This window comes from Gobio gobio, assembly GCF_949357685.1.
Source record: "Gobio gobio genome assembly, chromosome: 11".
In the NCBI taxonomy this organism is placed as follows: Eukaryota; Metazoa; Chordata; class Actinopteri; order Cypriniformes; family Gobionidae; genus Gobio; species Gobio gobio.
In genome coordinates, this window is record NC_137104.1 from 14,837,720 (window position 1) to 14,859,311 (window position 21,592).

Here is a 21,592-nt window from a genome sequence, read left to right on the forward strand (position 1 = left end):
GGAGGGACAGAAAGCTCTCAGATTTCATTAAAAATATCTTCATTTGTTTTCTGAAGATGAACGAATGTCTTATGGGTTAGGAGGAACAACATGAGTGTGAGTAATTAATGACAGAATTTTCCTTTTTGGGTGAACTAACCCTTAAAACCCTTTCTTCTGCTGAAAGTTTCCTTGACCTGAAGCTGATGTAGAGGTTGACAACTCTAGATAACATTTTTGCTGAGAATGCATTATTTTCTCTTTGTCTTGCTGCTCAGGGACACAGCAGCTTTTGTGCTACGTCTTGATACTATAGTACTTTGAAATAATGAAGTGCATTCAGAAGAAGCAGATGCATGCTAAAGACAATGACTTTAAAGGGCATCGGTGCAGAGATCTCAGAGTTTCACCCTCTATGCGAGCCGAACGCCTCAGGCCATGGTCTCTTTAAAGCAGGAAACTCTCTGAAAGGAGCTGGCTGAAAATGCCAGCCGCTCAGGACAGCGCCACGTCTCTGGTGCCGCCCAAGGGATTCAGCTATAAGCTTCCACAAAGACTCCGCTTCAAAGCTCAGGAAAGACAGAGCTAGTGAACAATCCCCTCCAGAAACAAAAATGTTTCAGTATGGCCGCTGCTAAACAATAGACGAAAACCAACAAAGCAGGAAATGTGGGCATTGTGCCCAGTCAGATGAGTATGGATAGGTGTGCACAAACTGGCGAAGTAATTTGCCCCACAATTCAGCGTTCTGCACAAGGCACGTTGATTGTTAAAACCACTGTGAGATTTAACAAAGAAAAGCTGTTAAATGCAATCAGCACGGTGTCTTCAGGTGGACAAATGTGTCATTGAGCATCCAACAGAGCTGTTTTCCTTCAGAAATTACTCTCATTTCTATGTCTAAAACCTCACTATGTATTTCTCACCCTTTTTACTCTTCAACGTGCCAATCTTTCCGTCTCTCTCAGAATAACACTGCTTTATTGAGGCACGAGGCAGGGAACTGCCCTCATCACATCCTTTCAGCACGTTCCAACTGGGACATGACATCCCGTCCATGCCACCCTGCCCAAAAATAAGCCAGTATAGCATTTGTTTCTGGACAGGGCTGTGAGCTAGTGAACGCTCACTGAGGAAAGTGAGATGTTTATTTATGTTTTAAAAAGTGACCACCTGGTGTGATGGATTGCTTTGTAAATAATGAAATGGTCTGTGACTTAATGTGCTTATTGAAATTGCATATTTTTTTCAGAGCAGTCATAGTTTTATGAATGCTTGTTGGTTTATCTATAAGGGATGAGAAGACATGTTATGTATGTGTATGCATTTGTTTCCCACAGGTTACAGTTTCACTGCTAGTGAGGATTTCTATACAGTGACCTCAATGGCTTTCATAAATTTTAAAGTGTCCCAAAAGTGTCCAAGTACTTTTTGTGGCATTTTCTAGCTATATTTTAGGGACAAATGTATTAATAAGCTGACAGAACCTCCTTTTCTGGATGTCCTCTAAACAAGGAAAATGGTTCATATCTCTTTTTATTCTAAAACTGTTTTCTGTTGCTTTGGTTTGCCTCAGTATAGTAGTTTTAACTTTGAACTTTCTATTCATCAAAGGATCCTGTTAAAAATGTATCATGGTTTCTACAAAAATATTAAGCAGCTCAGCTGTTTTCAGTATTGATAATAATAAGAAATGCTGCTAGAGTAACAAAGCAGCATATTACAATGCAGGGCTCCAGAGTGCGACTAAATGGTCGCATTTTGCGACTAAAATTTGAGAGTGTGCGACTGAATTTTACATCCTGTCGCACATGTGCGACCAGTAAATTTGCCTGCTGTCGGTACTGGAGAAATTAAGAAAATACACTTACTAATTATAATTGATAAACGTTATGTCTGGCAAATTCTATCTTTGCCAGCCGTTTCTATATGAGATAATATTAAACCATTTGTCCGTGATCCATTTTTGCCATTCGCAATCCAGAAGAGAGAGAAAGCGAGTGAGCTCTCTCACGTGGAGCTACAGCGAACACAACACCACAGTCAGCTTTAATGAGTGACGATGGCCAAGAACTAAACAAAAATGTAGTCTCCTTAAACTTTAGAGATGTGCTGTGATATTAATCTAATTTTATTTTCGATTTTGGCTTCCAAGAATTATAAAAAGATGGTATGAGGTAAAACTATTCATAACCGTGTTCCGTCGAGCGCGACATCCTTCCCTTCACAGCCTTGCGCTGTCATTTCTCCCTAAACCTAAACTAAACGTCAGATTCAGTGATTGTTGTAAACTGCAGTCTCTACTGTTGCTAAACTGCGGGATGTGTTTGATAATAAAGAGCTATTAAATGCACAATAATCCGCGCAAGAGACGCTCTTTCCAACTTCAAGGCGGCTTATGTGTGTGTGCTGCGAAATGGACCGACTTGCACTTAATATTTTAGGCTTTGTGTGCGCGTCTAAAACATCAAATAAACAACAAATAGCCGGTGTCAAAATGACCGGATTGGAGAGTAGTTATTTTAACAGTTTATATCTTAAATGGGCGTAAATAGTTCGGAGAAATAGGAGAATATGATATTATTAGTTCTACATTCAATTGAGAATGAGGAGATACGTCATGGTCGTGGGCGGAGTCTGAGCCCTACACCATTCTGGGATCCCACGCTATCGGTTGCCAGGGGTAACATTGTAAGAGCGATACAGAGATCAGAGCAGGAAAGACGGCTCGAGGAATTATCATCGCGGCGTTTAAGCGGAGAAATTACGAGAAAACTTAGAAGAAATGGAGAAGAAGAGGTCTCTTACAGGGAGAAATTTACTACCAGCGCCAAGCTGAGGTATTTAGAGAAGCTGGCTGATATCAAAAACGTTGACCCATACGAGCTGCCACGGCAGAACTCCGAACCACCTTGCACTGAAATGTTTCTATAAATATATTTCCTGTGCATTCTGAATAATAAATATATCTCCCCACTATCCTGCAGCAGTCCAGTGCCGTCATCATTAGCAGTGTTTTTCTCTTACTGATAATATTTTATACCTATTGAGTTTATATTTTTAAATTAATTTGACTAAACATTTAAATGATCGTTTGTGTGCGCCGGTGCTTTTATTCCAGCCTTCTTAAGTAGAATGAATGCTCGGTACGTGCCTTAAATGGATGTAACGTTAACAATGTTAAATATTGAATTAATCTTAAACAGTGATGCGCACACAGTAGAGGAAAATTACAGTCAACTAGAACTAAGTTACCTTGAATATTAATTAAGCGTTTTGGGCATAAACATGTTTATAACATACAGTAAAATGACTGACAATGAAAAATGACAGAATAGTGATCAACATGTTTAATACAAATAAATAAAGGTTCGTATTGATCAAGTGTCTCACACTTCAGCATCGCGCTCACTAGTTAAGACCATGACTGACACCCTGTGGTGAAATAATGGCGTACGTTTACCAGCCGCTGCTTTCTCAGATCGGCTTGGGTGGATTAAAACTTCATGTTCAGTTGAGTTTGGAAAACTATGTACATAGTAATCATCAGAATATCTCTTCTCCAGTCTCTATCCGAATCCATTACCTGGCGGGCAGACCCCCAAAATGGCGGAAGGGGGGCGGGGCGCTGTGTCGTGACGACATCTCCTCATTCTCAATAGGTCTTAAAGGGGCAGCATCTAATAAACCTGCTGACGATTGAGCCATTAATTCGAATTGAACAAAAGGAAAATAGAAAATATTCACATCTCTTGAATTAATAACTTTAGCTTTTATAAGCATTAATCTATCAATTTATACAGTGAAAACTATGTGTTATTTTACATTTCATTTGTTCAAACTTTGCGGTTTCTTTTGCTATAGATATTTAACTTTTCAAATTATTAAGCCATGTTAATTATGTTCTTAATAATGTTTTTTTTTATATATAAAAAAATAAAATAAAGTATAATAAAAAGAACCGGTAAGAATACTGTTAAAGTACCTGATCGATAAGCAGTATCGGTAAGAGTAGTAATACCATTAAAACCTTAACGATACAGATCCCTATTAGTAACAGTGGAAATTAGTAGATTAGGTTAGCATGTTGATTTATGGTGTGCGCCCCTAAAATTTCTGGTTGTGCCCCTAAAACTTTCAGTTGGGGGCCACTTTGCTCCTAGTGAAAAAAGTTAGTCTGGAGCCCTGCAATGAGTTCTGAAGATCATGTGACACGACTGGAGTTTCGGCTGCTGAAAATTCAGCTTTGCATGTTGCCCTTGTAGTTACTACTAGCTCAAGTCAGTAGAGCCCACCCATAAGTCTGTATAGTATAATTTAATACAGTTAAAGATTTTGTTATCCATTTAATCATCCTCAAGGCAGAAATCCCAGTTGAAATAACCAGCATATGCTGGTTAGGTATGTTTTGAAGCATGGCAGCTTGTTTGAGCTTGTTTATGCTGGTCCTCCTTAGTCGGTCATGAGCTGGTTTAGGCTGGTCCTGAGCTGGAGCTAGCTTAGGACCAGCTAATGACCAGGTAAGGACCAACTTAAACCGGCTCAAACCAGCTGCCATGCTTCAAAACATACCTAACCAGCATATTCTGTTTCATAAGTCTGAAGTAACAGCACACCACTCACCAACAATCCACATGATTTGAGGCATCATTCAGCCCATAATGGGACGAGTTCCATGCTGCAGTTTGAACAGAACACTAATTTGCTTTAACAACAATAGACATCTTTGCACATTGCTAAAGTGTGTGTGTGTGTGTGTGTGTGTGTGTGCGCGCATCTTTTACAGTCTGCTGTATTTTTCTTTTGCAGGCACTGCAATAGCCCAACTGACAGATGTGTCCGGTCTGGAGCAGTGTGAGGGTGACGTGCGCAGCACAGTGTTTAGTGACAGGACTGGCATGGTGAAAGCTGCTCGCATGCTGCTCTCCTCCGTTACCAAAGTCCTGGTGCTTGCAGATTGCATCGTTATCAAACAGATCATAAGCTCTCGCAACAAAGTACGTATTATTGTCTGCTGTGTCCAAGTACTTGTGAACTGGCCTTTACAAGCGCAAATTACACTCTTATTTTCCTGAGCACACAGACTAGCCCATCTTCGATGCTATCGCTGCATGGCCACAGAGGTATATTTAAAGTCCTGCTGCTTTGGAGATAATTGAAGAGACACGGCACAGGATAAAGTAGGCGGCCTGTCTTAACATCCATGTCGGTGAGATGAGGAAGTGGGCAGTGTCTATGTGTGCGTGCCTGTTTGTGCTCTCAGATCTGGAGCTAATCATGTCCAGTTAGTGATGTTTGGACAGCCAGGCAGCAAAACAGCTCTCCATTAGAGAGGAACACAATTGAATTTGTCCCTGACCATGCCTGATAACGCCCACTCCTAGCTAGCTAACCTGAAATAGAGGCTTCTCTTATCAATTTTCTCCAATTTGAGCATCTCGGACTGCTTCCGCTGAGCTTCCTGGTACATATAAGAGTTATTTTCCACACTTAAGGGACTCTTTGCCCTTTAAGCAGTTTCTTCTTGTGTGACTCTGCATGTACGACCACTACTATGTAATTACACGGAATGAGGGTTTAAGACTCTTTGTCTTGTTTAAGAAACTTAGCCCCTTAACTTAGAAACTTAGCTATGCAGCCCTATACGCAACAAACTGCGATGTACTGTGTATTCAGAACCAGCAATTTAAACTACAGTAGCTCGTCTGTTTGATCAGACCATATGGGCCAGCCTTCGCTCCCCACGTGCATCAATGACCCATGACCCTGTCTCCGTTTCACCACTATTCCTTCTTGGACCACTTTTGATAGACACTGACCACTGCAGACCAGGAACACCCCACAAGAGCTGCCGTTTTGGAGATGCTCTGACCCAGTCGTCTAGCCATCACAATTTGGCCCTTGTCAAACTCAATCACATCCTTACGCTTGCCCATTTTTCCTGCTTCTAACACATCAACTTTGAGGGCAAAATGTTCACTTGCTGCCTAATATATCCCACCCACTAACAGGTGCCGTGATAAAGAGATAATCACCTGTTATAATGTTATGCCTGATTGGTGTTTATGCTCAGTATACACTGTGTACATGTCACTTTCACTTTTCAATTTAAACAGTTGTCTCTCATTTGGATCCATTTTTATTTCTTGTTGAGAATCTTAGGACAGACATCTGTGATAAAGCTAATTTCTAAATAAAGTACAAACATCTCTTGAGTTATGAAAGCAACCTTTACACAATTCATAGTTTTTCCTCAGGGCTGCAGCTTTATTTGAAAAGACATGGGTTGTATGTATATGTGCAGGTGCTAGTTACCCTGGAGCAGCTGGAGAGAGTCAGCACTTTTCAGGAATTTGTCCAAATCTTCAGCCAATTTGGGAACGAGATGGTAGAGTTTGCCCATCTTACGGGAGACAGACAGAATGTAAGTGGCCACACACACACACACACACACATTTCCCTACTCACCCTCCATCATTTCCTCACAGATAATCAAACACTGATAAGGACACTTCATATGGCGGATGTGTAGAGCTCCGTGTAGATTTACACAACGCATGAGGGGAGAGGGGGGAGGTAATGGTGGGATTTAAGTTATAAGAACTGAACTGTGCTGCACACTGCAATTTCAAGCAGCAGCTCTCAAAACCCCATTGATAAAAACCTTTGGGGTAAGATACACTCAACCGCAGTGCAGAACAGATGGATTCTGGGAAACGGAATCCAAAAGTTAAGACTCATATCAGCATGTGTTTGCCATGCAAACATATGCAAGATCTGGGAATTGTACAGCTCATATGAATTTATACTACAATGTTTTTCTATCAATGCTCTGTTGGGGGAAAAAAAAACACATTATACCTGCATATGGTCACACTGTTTTTTTTGGAACAGTGCATGGTATCTGGTTTGCCTCAGGGCTGATGCTGATGTTAATGTTGATGCATAAATTAAAGGTTGTCAAACTGGGGTTTGGAAAAGGTTAATAATGTGAGAGAAAAAGAAGTAAAAAAAAAAAAAAAAAAAAGCTATTTGCTTTCTGTAGACTGAAATTCATGAAATAATGAGTTATGAAAACTCAATGAAAACTTTCCTTTAAAGAATGAAAAATGTATTTTTAATTAAATTATATGGACAGCCATATTTTTAAAGTAAGAAATAAAATATTTTTAAAAATTTTTTTTTTCTCCTTCATTATGATAGAAAAGTTTATACTTGTGTATTACACATTTATACAAATTAATTTGGATGCATTTCATCTTTAGATTTATACATATCACAGTACTCAAATAGTCAATAGAAAGAAGATACACTGCCAATTTAGTACAACATAAATATTTTTCAGATAATATTTTATATGGGCGTCGGAACCATAGTATGTGGGCTTTATTATTAAACACACGTTAGACGCTTTATTTCCACTTTTCGAATGTTTTCTTAATTTTTATTGAAAATAAATGCCTTTCCGATCTGATATGTGATAGAAAAAGGGAGTAGAGCGAGTTCGGCAAAAGGCGGATTCGAACCTTGGGTCGATTTGCGTCAAAACTTTCTGCCATGCGTCTTACCCCTACACTATTGTCACTGTAAATGATTTGGTGACTTTTGTAATTTTGTCCGGCCCAACCAGACGTTTAGTAAACGATGCGGACTATTTGCACTTAATGTAAATTGCATCTACTCCAGTAAAAATTTCAGGGGGACCCACCCACATTTTTTTGCTTCCAACGCCCATGATATTTTAGTAACTCTTGAAATGAAAATATAAAAGCTAATTATTTAATTTCGCAAAAAACATATAGTTTTTATAATATTACTCCTATTGTTTTTTTTCACAGTATAAATTGGTATTTATACATGGACAATATATATATTGTCCATGTATAAATATACATACATATATACATGCATACATAAGGTGGTCCTTTGCAAGGTGATCCCAATTTTGGGGGTGTCTGTGGCTTAAATTCCCTGGAATTTAAAAAAATGGAAAAAATGGAAAAAAATTTGGGGAAAAAAATGGAAAATGGAAAAAAAACAGTGGAAAAAATTCCCCTGATCTATCAAAGTGGCTCAAAATGGGTCCTGTCCTGGAAATTGCTCTATTATGACATGAAAACATATGAAACCAGCCACCATCTGAAGCTGGTTTTAGTTGATATTTCCAGCAGTGCATGGCTGTTTCTCCTCTTGAGGCCTCCTCTGAGGTCCCATCATGATTAGGATAGTAGTAATGTGAATACAAATGACACCAAGAACTGATAGGAAAGGTTTTCTCATTTCAAACAGGAATCACTGTATGTGATTGATAATGTTTCACAAACACATCACGTTCCTATCTCTGCAGAGCTTTCCTGCCAATCTGCAGCCTCCATCTTTTTAGTTTTATTCAGAAGAACATAATAACAGATAATCACTTCTCCTTTTGTGAGCCCAGCCGGGGTGAGAGAGATCAGGTTCCTCTCATTCTCTCCGTCATGCACACACACAGTCTGTCAGTCACAAATCCCTAATGCCTCATGCCGCATTGAGTGAGCGCAGATCTATTGAGTTATATTCCAGCGCTCTCGGTGTCGGTGGAAGGCATTATGTCAGCGCTATCTCTTCCAAGGACCAAATTTACCCTTCAGTCTCAGCAAGACCTTGGAAAATGAACACTTAGAATGAATTCAGAGAGTTCTGTGGATCTCCTGACAGCCTGCGCCAGATGGTTAAGATTCAAGTCAAGTGCTCTTGATTTGCTGAAAAAAATATTAGTTTTATTACAGTGAATGAAACGAGTTTCATAATCACTTTGTGGAAATCATAACTGAACTAAATTGGTAATACAGTTTAATTCCAGCCTTGCTTGTTGCAAGCAATTGATTGTTCTCTCTATAAAGTCATCTGAGGTTAAATCTATGCCAGTGATTTCAGAACGCTGAAAAGCACTCGAGGCATTGCGTGTTTTTTCATATTTGTCTTGTGGATTCTTGTTTTCCTCAGGATCTGAAGGATGAAAAGAAAAGAGCTCGGATGGCCGCCGCACGTGCTGTGCTGGAGAAATGCACCATGATGCTCCTCACAGCCTCTAAGGTAGGATTGTGGAAGAGAGTACCATCTGCTGTCTAAAAGATGTTAATATCAACAGTTTTTATTCATTAACCACGCATACACACACATTTTGTGCACAAAACCCGTGTTCAAATATCTTCATGCAGAAATCATGGTGTATCAAAAAGTTTGTACAACAGATTCAAGATGAGAAACAACTTAAATATTTAAGTTTTCAAAAAATATTAGGTATTTTACATTTCGATTTATTTAGAGAAAGAAGTTAAAGTAGTTATTATGTGCAAAGTGTTCAGCCTGTCAGGAAATAAAAAGACATAAGCCCTTGATTTCAGCAACCCACTCAAATGTTTGCTCTCTGTTTTGCAGAAATAACAGGGACTATTGAAGCACTGCATGAATGACATAAATGCTACAAGGCCAAAACATTTTTTTGATGGTTAATCGCTTATGAAAAAGCACCATGGTTTTATAATGCTATTTTGGATAGACATGTGCCATGGTTTTCACCTTGGTAATATAGTTTTTAGACGTGTACTCCATGGTAATCTTTGACCTCCCTTGAAGTACCATGTACATACCTTGGTGTATGAATATGGTAATCACATAGAACCATGGTTGTCTATTGCCTATTGAAGTACCATGGTACCTTATGATACCTTAACTGATACTACCACAGTACATTCTCATAAAGATTTTGTCCATCATTGAGCTTTGTTTGTACCTCTAAGAAGTGTTTATTTCTTTCCTTTTTCTGAAAAATAAAGTGAAGTGTAATCCTGTTCACATGTCAAATTTGGCACCCACACTTCTTTTGTCCCTCTGCATTTTGAAGATAATTTTTGTTCCTCTCTGCCTCTCAGACTTGTCTGAGACATCCAGACTGCGAGTCGGCACGGATCAACAAGGAAGCAGTCTTCCAGCGTATGCGTCTGGCCCTAGAGCAAGTCATTGAGATTGTGACTGACACAAGGAGTGGTGGGGAGGCCAAAACACTTCCTATCAGCATCTACGCTGGGATTAAAGATTTTAAGGTGAGGTGTAGGCCATGGGCTCTTAGATGAATGTCAATGGATGAAGTTTCTCTTTTAAAGTCAGACTTCTTTTAAAAGTATTGCTTTTTGCTCAACCAGTCAAACAATACACATATACAGTTCTGTTCAAAAGTTTTTTTATTGAATGACATTAATACGTTTGTTCAGTAAGGACACAACAGATAGTAATGATGACATTTATAATGCTGAAAAGATTTCTATTACAAATAAATGTTCTTTTGAACTCTCTATTCATCAAAGAATTCTGTTATAAAACCAGTTTCCATAAAAATATTAAGCAGCACAGCTGTTTTCAACATTGATAATAAGAAAGGTTTCATGTGCAGCAAATCGGCATATTAGAATGATTTCTGAAGGATCATGTGACACTGAAGACTGGAGTAATGATGCTGAAAATGTAGCTTTGCCATCACTTGAATAAATTACATTTTTAAATATATTACAAGAGAAAATAGTTATTTTAAAGGAACAATTTTTTAAACAATATTTTAAACGAACTTTTGGGACTTTATTAAGTCCATGACACACCCACCGCTAGCCTAGCTTAGCTCAAAGACTGGAGGTAAATGGCTCCATCTAGCCTACTGCTCAATAAGTGACAAAATAACGCCAACATTTTCCTATTTACATGTTGTGATGTGTATAGTCACAGTGTGTACAAATAACAAGGTCACATGAGACACAGCCATCTTCTAACCGTATACATACTGGGAACTATATTCTCAGAAGGGCGAAGCACTGCTACTTCTGCGGAGTGATCTAGTAATTGCTGACTCTATTACTCCAACTCTGAGCGAACTCTCTGCTCCTCACTGCGGGGCTTCTCAGGTGCTGCGAGCAAATCACTCCGCAGAAGTAGCAGTGCTTCGTCTTTGAGAATATAGTTATAAATGTTTAGCATACAACAATGCCATGTAAAGTGCTATTTATATTACTAAGAAATACCTAAAATCCTAGTATGTTTTAATATAAAAAAAATAAGAATAAACTGTACCTAATAAATGCATATTTTTACATCCTAATTGCTGCGGATATAAAGAACCTAAAGTATCATTCTTTTCTACATCAAGGAGGAATCGGCATCCTACTAAATGTGGTCTGAAGCAGAAGAAATGTACTGATTCTGATCATATTTGTAATGTTATGGATGGGATGAAACAATTAAATATCTAATATAACATACATTGACAAACATACATTGAACAGTAACTGAAATGTCATGCACCACTAATCTCAATATCTCACCAGATGTTTGTGTGTATGTTTCAGGTTAAAGTGGAGGGTCTGAGAGACTCTCTGTACTGTGTGTCCTGTGAGGCAGTGGCGGCTCAGCTGGAAGCTCTGGTAGAGAAAACGGAAGACTTTACAGACTCTGCCTACACCAGTCACGAGCAGAGAGAGACGATCATACAACTCTGTCAGATCACACGTCAGGAGACCAAACAGCTCATCAACACATGGAGACACGCGGTAAGACACATACACACTTTAGCGATTGCACCGACTAGTCATTCACCGCATGACTAGAGTCTCACTTGATGGTGACAGCAGGGAAAAACTTCACAAACTGCATACCAGTGAACCAGTGTGCAACATGATTGTATACTAAACTTGCATTCATATATTAACACAAAGATTCCTCTTGGCTTGTATGTCTGTCCTTCACGTCTTTGTTGTGAGTGTAGAATGTTCTGCATGTCTCCCCTCCTGTGGAGTAACTGTCCCTGAACCTCATACACTGGGAAAAATAAGCCCTGCAGTGCAGATCTATAGGTTTCCATTAATTCCGGCTTTTTGCCAATGGTTTCCTTTGGTTTCTTGAATAAGCTATTCATTGTGCGGCACGCAGACAAGTTTTATTGATACTTGCATGATTTTAAGTTTTGTATGTAATAACGTGTAAAGATCAAAGATCAAATAAGGACGTTGTGCATTGGTAGAGTTGACTCTAAATCTTCTGATGTCTAAACTATAGATTGATGAAAAGAAGGAAAAAGTATAGAAAAACATGCACACTATAATGGTTTAGTAGCAGGTTGATATTCACTGACATGGTATTCATTGCTACACTGAATGGCTTGAGAAAGGAAAAAGATTGAGCCGTTTTTTCACTTTCTTTCACTTTACATAAATAGGAAAATGTTAACATCTTCACAATTTCTCAAAATGGAAAGTTGAAATGTCAACTTTTCCTAATCATTATGCATTTGTGCAAAGCAACTTCCCTGGGAAATGATGGTTCAGCCCAGAATTTAAAATTCTCTCATCATTTGCTCATCCCGATGCCAGTCTATGACTTGCTTTCTTTAGATAAACACAAACTAAATTTTTTGGGGAAAAATCTATATAATTCCATATACGTATAAGTCCATATAATTCCATTGAATGGGTGCCACCGGGTTGATGCTTGAAAAACCACAAAAAGCTATTGTGATGGTAATCTATATGACCCCATTGGATGAATCAATGTCTTCTGAAGTGAAACGAAGGACTTGCGTCACGTCACAATAGTCCCAACTGAAAAGTTTATGAAAAGGTCATGGTAATTTGTAGGACTCTTGAAAACACGTGATCAATCATCTGGATTTTCAAAGGCCAATGCAATATCTAGAGAACTGGCAGATAATCCATAAACAAGTGTTTAATTACAAAATTAACACTAGATCAAGGAACATATATTCACTATTAACAAGGAGTTTTCCTTCAATAAACTCAATAGTAAGGTAGTTGCTGTAGTGGTTATGTTTAGGGAAGGGATTAATGGTTCTAGAATATGGTCATGCAGAATAAGGCATTAATATGTACTAATATACAGCCAATATGCTAATATTGTGTTGTCCCCCCTTATGCTGCAAAAACAGCCCTGAACTGTCGAGGCATGGATTCCACTAGACCCCTGAAGGTGTGCTGTGGTATCTGGCACCAAGATGTTAGCAGCAGATCCTTTAAGTCCTGTAAGTTGCGAGGTTGGGCCTCCATGGATCGGACTTGTTTGTTCAGCACATCCCACAGCTTGATTGGATTGAGATCTGGGGAATTTGAAGGCCAAGTCAACACCTGAAACTCGTGCTCCTCAAACCATTCCTGAACCATTTTTGCTTTGTGGCAGGGCACATTATCCTGCTGAAAGAGGCCACAGACACCAGGGAATACCGTTTCCATGAAAGGTGTATATGGTGTGCAGCAATGCTTAGGGAGGTGGTATGTGTCAAAGTAACCTCCACATAGATGGCAGGACCCAAGGTTTCCCAGCAGAACATTGCCCAAAGCATCACACTGCCTCCGCCGGCTTGCCCTCTTCCCATAGTGCATCCTGGTGCCATGTGTTCCCCAGGTAAGCGACGCACTCGCACCCGGCCATCCACATGTTGTAAAAGAAAACGTGATTCATCAGACCAGGCCACCTTCTTCCATTGCGCCATGGTCCAGTTCTGATGCTCACGTGCCCACTGTTGGCACTTTCGGCGGTGGACAGGGGTCAGCATGGGCACCCTGACTGGTCTACGGCTATGCAGCCCCATACGCAACAAACTGCGATGCACTGTGTATTCTGACACCTTTCTATCAGAACCAGCATTAACTTCTTGAGCAATTTGAGCTACAGTAGCTCGTCTGTTTGATCGGACCACACGGGCCTTCATCTTCATCACAGCTGATTCTGGCCAATAATCGCCCACTTAGACAGGAAGAGACTGTCTGACCAACATCTAAAATGACAATTTGTTTTGTTTTACTTGCTATTTAGGGGGAGTGTTTATATCAAAATAATAGATTAGTGTGGAGACACTGGTCATAATTTCTGTTTTCCCAAATGTCAAATATACTGTTTTTCCCCCGCAAACAACTCAGAACACAAAGTAAAATATACACTTCTGCTTGTGGATGACTGGTTCACTAGTTTTCAGAAAAAACGCTGACGCCAATCTTGCAAACTTCAAATCCAGTGATTCGTTCTACCTCAAAAGCAGAAAGATAAAAAAAAAATCTGTGTACAATTACTTCTGGAAGTTGCATAAAGCAAGCCAATCCGATTGGAACTGTCCATTTAAACAAACCCTTGGCATTTTTGAGTGCACCTGTCAATAAACAGACCATGGGCATGAGTTTTCATCACTCAGACACTGCAATTTATTTCCTCTTTCTGTCTACCTAAACAGTCTTTCAGTGTTTACGACAGGTTATGCCTTTGCTGTCATCAGCCAAAACTTATTTGGAGACAGTGTTGTTTTTTACATCATAATATTAGGGTTGTTCCCCACTTTACCTGTCCAACATTTCAGTGACAGAAATGTTAGGTGTGTGTTCACTGAAGTGCAATGACTGTTGCAGCCCCAGTGTGATATCTCAGAATAAAGCACGAAGATGAGAACACTTTAAATATTCGCACGGCTTGTGTGCCGTGTTTGTGTTGACACCTCACAGTAATCCCGTCTGAAAGCAATCCCACCCACCTGTCTGCCTTTCCTCTGTAGAGAAAACCACAGATAAAGGCTGTCATGTCTTACAAAGTCCATCTTTCAGGCTGCTTGAACCACACTGACACTTGTGTTGAAACTTGACAGGCTCTTCAACATTGCTGGTGCACGTTTGGTTGGTTGAAAATCATTCTGTTTGCAGTGTGTTAAGTTCCCTTTCCATCTTTGTTACTGTTTCTCTTCCCTTCCAGCAGCAATTGCTTAAAGCCAAAGAGGCCACGGATGAGATGGAGCTCTCTATTTTGAAGACTTGTCAGAGAGTCAGTGATCTCAGGCGAGAGGTGAGATTCTTGTGACAAGCTATGCACAGGGATTGAATCCCATGAGCCAAAGCATCTAAAAGAATCTTTCCATTGCAGTGTTTCCTATAGCGCCTCTGCTGAATTTACAGTGCCACAACAACTCATATTTGCTCAAGTTGTAAATTTGCATTTGAATTGAATGTCATGAGTTCAGAATAGAAGAAAGACTAGATATCTTTCTATTGCATTCCCTAAACGTGCAAAAACAAATCGGCCACTGTAGTCCGATTGATGAACAAATGACTCTTATGAGCCAATTCTTTTAATGAATGGCTCAAAAATACAGAGTTATCAGTTGAATAAATAATTTACTGAATCCAATATGATGATTGACAGATCTGAAGATGACTCTAAATGAAAACCGCTTTATGAAACAATTGCTTTTTTATTGTCACATAACAGAAGTTATATTCAAACTTATTTGTATTATATTATATATTATATAATACAAACAATGGGATTTTACAAATAAGACCCTCTAGTTGATTGATTTTGGAAAGAGAGAAAAAAAATACAATTATTAATTAATTTAATAATATAACTTTCCTCTATTTACGGCTATGACGAGACATGCATGGGCGTGTGACGCAAGTACGCAATTTCCCGTGAAAAGCAAGCATCATGCTCTGCCTACAATATAGATTGATGGTGTATTGGTGGTGTTTTCCGTTTTGAAAAAAAAAAGTTACATAGTGCGCCTTTAAATGTTCTTTATTTTAATGTATTATTATTATTGAATCAGTGCAGTTGCTGACTGGTTGTTCATATAACAATTGAAAAGTCCAAAGTTTAAACATTCCCTACTGAGTTTGTAATAACTATTTTGAACAAAAAACATTTACGTATGTTGCTAAAACAATATTGTCCTGTTTAGCATGTAATTAAATCTTTCCCCGCCAGTGTTTTTGATAAAAGCATTTTTGATAATTTTCCAAATGTTTCATGGCCCGCAGAATATTTAGTTGTATGAATATCTGAATATGCAACATATCAAAAGAAAGAACTGAGCTTCTGCTTTTAAACAAAAACACCTGTTTTATTATTTTATAGATTCATAAAGTGTTCATAAAAAAACTTTAAAAAATCATGTTATTGTCAAAGACTACATCCAGATTGGATTCAGAGCGATGATCAAAACATGGATGGAGTAGATCGAGTCCATCAACACCCCCAAAGCTTCAAAGTCCTATAACTCATCCTGGGTCGACATTTAATTCAGTAACATTAGGCAGTTTGGATGTTTAATGTTGATGATCGTGTTATTTTCCAAATGCATCTGCTTACATATGATATTGTTTCTTTTTCTCCTGTGTTTTTCTCCGGAAATTCAGTACTCTTCAAGAAGAAATGTAATAGCGCCTCTTGCCGTATAACAGTGAAAACTCTGAAAGCTGTAAATTTCCATCAATAGTGGGGAAAGAGTTGATACCAATGCTTGGGGGAATTCTTTATGAAACACTGGTCAGCCCACATTATTGTATTTTTCTTTCGGTTTAGCTTCATAAGGTGGCAGTGGGGAGGGCTACTGAACTGCTGAAGCTGCATTCAGATCATCTGGTGCTGCAGGCCCTGAAGGCCTCAGGTGGGGATGGAAACCTGGAGGCTGTGGCTGACTATGCCGGCACACTCACCGAACACAAAGAGCAGCTGGTGGAGGTGAGCAACACTATTTAACATGATTTTATTATGAAGTAATTTACTTTTAAAACATTTCAGAAGGCACCAATGTAATATCAGGGCCGATTTATATTGTTGTGTGTGATGGAGACCCGAGGGGTCACCAGGAGAATCACTGCCAGATGTAAAACTGAATGTGAATTTTGGAGTCCAAAAAAGGTGTTTATTAAAGCAGTTGTGCCAAATATGCAAATAAATACTTTTAAGAGAAATAAAAACAGGAAAAATACTAGAACTGCTGTGTACTAATACAGTACATTTACAATACATACATTTGAGGACATAGTTTCTATACGTTCAATCAGTGCTTTAAATTACCTGGTTAAAATCTCAAAACCATGATCCGTCTCCCATCCTCTAGTGACGGCTGCCTTATATACTCACATTTTGCCGCTTGCTAATTAGAACATACCATTTTTGTAAAATTAACTCTTGTCTTACCATGATTAATAAATAATACACAAGATTATTAAGAACAAGAGTTAAAACAAATCGATAAATACAATAAATAGGACTGATAAAACCAACACGTACATTATTTAACTTTCCATAAATAGCTCAAATGAGCACTTCAAGACCATGCCCACTCAGCTAAAACAGGATATTTAAAACGGCAAACCCCACGTGAATATTATAAAATGTATCGGAACAGAACCGTAAAGACACAGTAAAAACAATGATGGAAGACAAACTCTGGGTCTGTCCATCACATTGTGGAATATTGAAAAAAATAATACATTATGTCAATTTTAGGAATTCATATATTCAATATTATTATCGGTATTATCATATACATATTATATTATATATAACATTATTATACTCCATAATATGTGGATTCAATACTTTTATTATCAGATTGATGCAATGCAATCTAAATCTACTGTTTACTATTTCACTATAGGTTTCAATTTAATGTGGTGCCATTTATTCTGATTTCAGACTTGTCGGTTGCTCTGCCACATTTCGGGGACCGAGCCGTTGGAGATCACCTGCGTTCACGCTGAGGAAACTTTCCGTGTCATTGGTCCGCAGGTAAACAAAAGAGAAGCTGTTTGCTATAACGGTAGGAATCTGGCATCTCAGCTAGATATGTTATTTGGCAAGGCGTTCAGAGACTTACACAATATAGATTTTGTTAATAAAAGAACTAAAGATTGTTATTTGCCTCAGTTAGTGCTTATTTTTCAAAAATCAACAATGCTTATTTGAAACATTTTGTGCTCTGTTGTTGACTTTGCTGCTCTGATTATAAAAAACAGCAGACGCAAACACACTTAGACACACACAGGCATGAAACAGCAAGAAATGGCAATTAAAATGCATCTTCAGCGCACAGAGCTGAATGGAAAAACTAAAGCATGCATTGAAATCATCTTTGCTGATCAGGTCTTATTTGTTTCCCTTTTCAATACAAACATTAATTAACAAATGAAATGAAAAGGAAAAGGTTAGATTTGGCCAATATGCAGAATGTAATATTTAACCGAGTATATTTGCTGTGCATTTAATCAGCACACTTCATTAGCATATCTGATTGCATGCAGGAATGAGTGTTCTTAGAGAGGGCGACCTCACTCACCAGCCAATAATAATGAGGCCTAAAGATCAGGCAGCCAATAAGAGCACAGCAGGAGAGCGGGAGCTTCAGGGGTGCATGATAATGAGTTGCTTTATCAGTAATTCCAAAAGCCACAGGTAATTACCAGCTGAATCCACACCCTCAGCGGAGACAAGCTCTGCTTGGCTGTGTTTGTTTTTTGAAACGTCCTCCCAGTAAGCTGTAAATCATAATTATGCAGTTGCCGACAGAGTTCGATGGTGCATTTATGCTGTGGGACACTGGTGAGAAACCAACGATGATTATTTAAATTCTGATGTTGCACAGGAGTCAAATTATGCAGTCACACCAAAAATTACATTACAGTTCAAAAGTTTTGTTTTTGAAAGCAGTCTCATGCACAGCAAGGCTGCATTTATTTGATCAAAATACAGTGAAATATTAATATTATGAAATATTACTATTTAAAATAACTGCTTTCTATTTTAACATATTTTAAAATGTAATTTATTCCTGTGATGGAATAATAACAATTCAGCAAGCCATTACTCCAGTCTTCACTGTCACATGATTCAGAAAAGCATTCTAATAAGCTGATTTGTTGCTCAAGAAACATTTCTTATCAATGTTGAAAACAGTTGTACTGCTTAATTTTTTCAGGATTCTTTGAATAGGAAGCTTAAAAGAACAGCATTTATTTGAAATAGAGATCTTTTGTAACATTAACTCCATTCTTCGGGGTCTTTTCTGACCCCAAAGGACGTTTGCTCAAATTAAAAAAAAAATTCCCTTTGTCCAAATGGCATGAGACTTTGTACGGTTGTCAACACTCTCTAGAGATCTACAAATAAAAAAATGAATTGGATTGATATCTGTTTTTATGTTCGTGTGACCAAAAAAGTCTTCGGGGTCTCTGGATACCCTGCTTAGAAAATGGACAAAATTCATCCTCAAAAACAGAAACAACACAGAACACGCATACAGAAATGAAGTGGCACACTTCCAACAATGCATAAAACATCCACAATGCAAAATGATCATGCTCACACGCACACATGCGCACACACACACACACACACACACAGGAATACATTTGTTATTGCTTGTTATTGCTGTTCAGTTCATTGCATTTTATTGTTCATGTTGTGTATTTTTTACTCAATATGTAATATAACTCTTAATTTCTGTTAATTTGTGTTCTGTTACAGTTAGTAACTGAAGTGTAGATTAAATTTGTAGAATTATAAGAAAATCAGATGTTTGAAATAAATGATAAACTCTAAAGACTCCAACTTGTCTCTTGTTCAGGTTTGATTCCAATCATAATGTAACATCATTGAAAAAAATATTTTTTTCAGTACAATTTTTTTTAAAATAAATTGTAATTGTTATAATTGTGATTTCATAACATTTAGATATGAATCCAACTGAAGAATATATATGAATAGATATGAATCTTTCAGTCAGTCAAATAGCACATAGCAAATAGTGGAGCTCTGCAGCCATTTACAGTTTTTTTTTTTCCCAAAAGATGGGCAAAAATAAACTACACTAAACCATGTCAAATTATCCATGTTATCCCCACGAATGAAAGTTAGAAATTTGGGTCTTTTATAAAGTGAATTTTACATAAAAAAATGATTTTGTGTGAAAAACATATTTATTTATTTATTTATTTATATAAATTAAAAAATTATCTTAAATACTCCAAAAACTGCACAGATGTTGAGTAAAAACATTAATAAACAGAGTAAAATTACATTTGTTCTACATTTTGTTGCCTGGGGTCTGTGGAGACCCCAAAGACCTTGAGTGTAATTCCAAAACTAAGACCGAACAAGGGTTAAAGATATCTTTTCTGTTACTTTTGATAAATTTTAATCTGTCCTTGCAGAATAAAGGTAATAATTTCTATAAGAAAATCTTACTGACCCAAAAATTTTGAACAGCCATATATTTCCTTCCAATTTCTCCTCTCAGATCATCTCAGCGGCACAGACCCTTGCTCTGCACCCCACAAGCAAGATAGCCAAAGAAAACCTGGATGTGTTTTGCGAGGCTTGGGAGTCCCAGCTGTGCGACATGGGCATCTTACTGAAAGAGATCAGTGATGTGTTTGAGGGCCGCAGAGGTGCGTCAGTCAAGCTGTTCAGTCTTATAGGACTACAAACTCGAACGGGTCGTTCTTGCAACTTCTTCCAGCCCAAGATATGAAGCGCCCTTATGTCTTTTATGTTATCTGCATTTACCACAGTACATACTACAGTATTGTAATCTTGCTTCAAGGGTGCTTTCAGGTGCACAAAATGCATTAGTTCATTCCTGTGGGCTCGGCAGCGATAACAGTTTTTAAAGGTCTTTTTCCTCATGGCCAGATTGCTATCTTTTCCAACCGCTAAAGATGTGCGGGTTTGACATTTACACTGCATCCACATCCCTCACACGAGGTAATTGAATAGAGGATGGATAAATCTCTGTAGGCAAGGTTATGGTCGTACTACAGTGGTCCCACCAAGATTACAGGTCTGTGAAAGTCCTTTCGCTCATCTGTATCTGGACATAGCGCTCAAGGATGTGTTTGAGCGATGTCGACTCTTCTGAGTGAAACTGTGGTTTTCTCACGGCAGCGCATAAAAAGCTTTATGTAGCAACAATATTTGTCAAAGTTTGAAGGAAGGCATCAGTAACATGACAGAAACCCGGTGCCTGGGGAGATGTTTTGTTCCAGATGAGAGACTCCCAGTCATCATCAATGCCAACCAAGATATTTCCCAACACAAACTGTCACCCCCCCAAGATCATGCCTTTGTTATCTGTTCATCCAGATCATAATCCACAGCCATTTTCAGGCTAGACATACATTTGAACCAAGTTTTTTATTTTTTTATAGGGTTCTGTTTGCACATTTTAATGTTGTAGATATTTTTGGTCTTAATACAGAAAATGTCTACCTCATTTTAGGTGATAAGAAAACATATCTGTCTCTTCCAAGACCAGGGGTGAGTCCCACAAGTAATTATGATTTTATTACAAATTTCTCTTACCATAGCCTTCATTATATTTACTGATTCATCTATTCTCTAGAAACACTCTGCTAACCTGAAGACGGTCAAGGCTGCCAAACTTGATGCTGAGGTACAATTTCTCCAAATCAAATATTATCTGTGATCAGAAGTTGGATTAATGTAAATTGACTGGGTTGAACATTTTCTGTCATGCTCTATTCTTGACTATATTTGTCATTTTTGTCCTGCAAATTAAACAGCGGTTTGCCATTCCATTGTAGATTACAATCTTAGCATTTTCAATCCGCGACCCCAAAAAACCCAATCATTTTCTATAATTCTACATTCAGAGTCTGTGATGACCCGGACTTGACAAAATATAAGCTACAATGGAAGTTAATTAAGATTTAAAGAACTAAAATGGAAAACTGATTAGAGTAAGTGTGATAAAAGAGAATTGTTTAGTTTTATTGATGAATGTTGTCAC

At 38.2% G+C, this 21,592-nt stretch overlaps 1 protein-coding gene across 4 annotated transcripts in view; it reads left to right on the forward strand.

Moving 5' to 3' along the window:
- ctnnal1 (catenin (cadherin-associated protein), alpha-like 1) overlaps positions 1-21,592 on the forward strand; it is a 97,450-nt gene that overhangs the window by 65,870 nt on the left and 9,988 nt on the right. For 2 of the 4 annotated variants that reach the window (XR_013817540.1, XM_079829998.1), the window contains exons 3-13: positions 4,789-4,976; positions 6,284-6,403; positions 8,965-9,054; positions 9,894-10,064; positions 11,355-11,555; positions 14,755-14,841; positions 16,360-16,518; positions 17,482-17,574; positions 20,081-20,231; positions 21,062-21,099; positions 21,185-21,235. Coding sequence is in view for 2 of the 4 variants with exons in the window: in XM_079829998.1 (XP_079686124.1) it covers positions 4,789-4,976; positions 6,284-6,403; positions 8,965-9,054; positions 9,894-10,064; positions 11,355-11,555; positions 14,755-14,841; positions 16,360-16,518; positions 17,482-17,574; positions 20,081-20,231; positions 21,062-21,099; positions 21,185-21,235 (1,349 nt within the window). In the remaining 2 variants the exon portion in view is untranslated. Of the gene's footprint in view, positions 1-4,788; positions 4,977-6,283; positions 6,404-8,964; positions 9,055-9,893; positions 10,065-11,354; positions 11,556-14,751; positions 14,842-16,359; positions 16,519-17,481; positions 17,575-20,080; positions 20,232-21,061; positions 21,100-21,184; positions 21,236-21,592 lie in introns of all 4 variants that reach the window. The other 2 variants (XR_013817541.1, XM_079829997.1) reach the window with 1 other exon arrangement.